Here is a 1097-nt window from a genome sequence, read left to right as displayed (position 1 = left end):
CACTCTCACTCCTATTTTGCTTGATTCATTAGCCTTAATTTTAGTTATATTGTATTATATTGTGTTATCCTGTATTTCGATATAGAATTTAGTAAATAAGTGTGCCTCCTTAGATTGTTGCCTCTGTTCTCTTTTCTAATTCCCCTTTTTTCCCTTTCCTTTTGGGCCAGCAAACCTGCAGGCCAGCTGTCCCCCCGTCACTGGCACAGGTAGATTTTCGCTTAACCCGTGACATGCATAAAGCAGCACACATTAATACTGTAGTCCTACTTGGTCTGCGTTTTAAATACAGAAGTCACACTTAGGCTGTATTATTCTGCACAGGAAACATAGCTATATTTGTCAGGGGATGGGATCAGTGGGACTTCTGTTGTTTTGCATCCTGATACACTTCAGTCTGCGGTGAAGCTTGAGATTCCTTCAATGTGTACAGCTGAGTATAAAGACAGTATTGCACATCCTAACCAACTCTGCAGGAATACTAAAACAACGGGCCTTCTTTGGAAACTTACATCTTAATAAGGTGCTAAAGAATTTCTAACTCAGAAAGGCCGAGCAGAGTTTTCTTGCCTCAAGGTGTGCCTCAAGAGGTGCTTTGTGAGGTCATAATGGGCATCATGGTGATGTTCAGGAACCCCATACTATGTCACGCCAGGAGGTACCAGTTGACCAGTCTTGCCTCAAGCCTCCAAAGGAGGGTGCCTTGCTGGTTGTGGACGAGAGGTAGCATGGGGCAACTACGGGAGAGAATTGCTCCCAGGTGTTGCTTTTTGCTCTTCCTTCTCCTTTTCCTTGTGACTCCATGTCATGGGCGACCCCGCAATGTTGCGTGGGAAGCACTTAGTCCAGGTAGGTTGGGCACTGAGCGAAGCAGAGGGGAAACAAACTCTTAAAGCTGCCTGGAAAGCAGTGTTGGATGGTGGGTCTGCCAGGGAAAAAACAGGCTCTTACATCGACTCTGTTCCCTTTGAAATGATGGCTTTCCAGCTTCACCAGGCATCCCACCATGGAGCAGAGAGGGACATCCTAAAGGGGAGAGCTGTGCCCACTGAGCACAGAGGGCCTGGAGCACAGCAAACTTGATGGGTAAATGGGGC

At 46.8% G+C, this 1097-nt stretch overlaps 1 protein-coding gene across 1 annotated transcript in view; it reads left to right on the top strand.

Annotated features, from left to right (window-relative positions):
- The first annotated feature begins 99 nt into the window (after positions 1 to 99).
- Positions 100 to 1097, top strand: part of LOC107307923 — a 4865-nt gene continuing 3867 nt past the window's right edge. Inside the window, exon 1 of the mRNA XM_015851414.2 lies at positions 100 to 849. Within this exon, the coding sequence (XP_015706900.1) occupies positions 609 to 849 (241 nt within the window). The 5' untranslated portion in view covers positions 100 to 608. The remainder of the gene's footprint in view (positions 850 to 1097) is intronic.

Source organism: Coturnix japonica, unplaced genomic scaffold (assembly GCF_001577835.2).
Source record: "Coturnix japonica isolate 7356 unplaced genomic scaffold, Coturnix japonica 2.1 chrUnrandom2515, whole genome shotgun sequence".
NCBI classification, from domain to species: Eukaryota; Metazoa; Chordata; class Aves; order Galliformes; family Phasianidae; genus Coturnix; species Coturnix japonica.
Note: the sequence above shows the minus strand (reverse complement) of the source record. Positions and strands in the feature narration are given on the sequence as shown.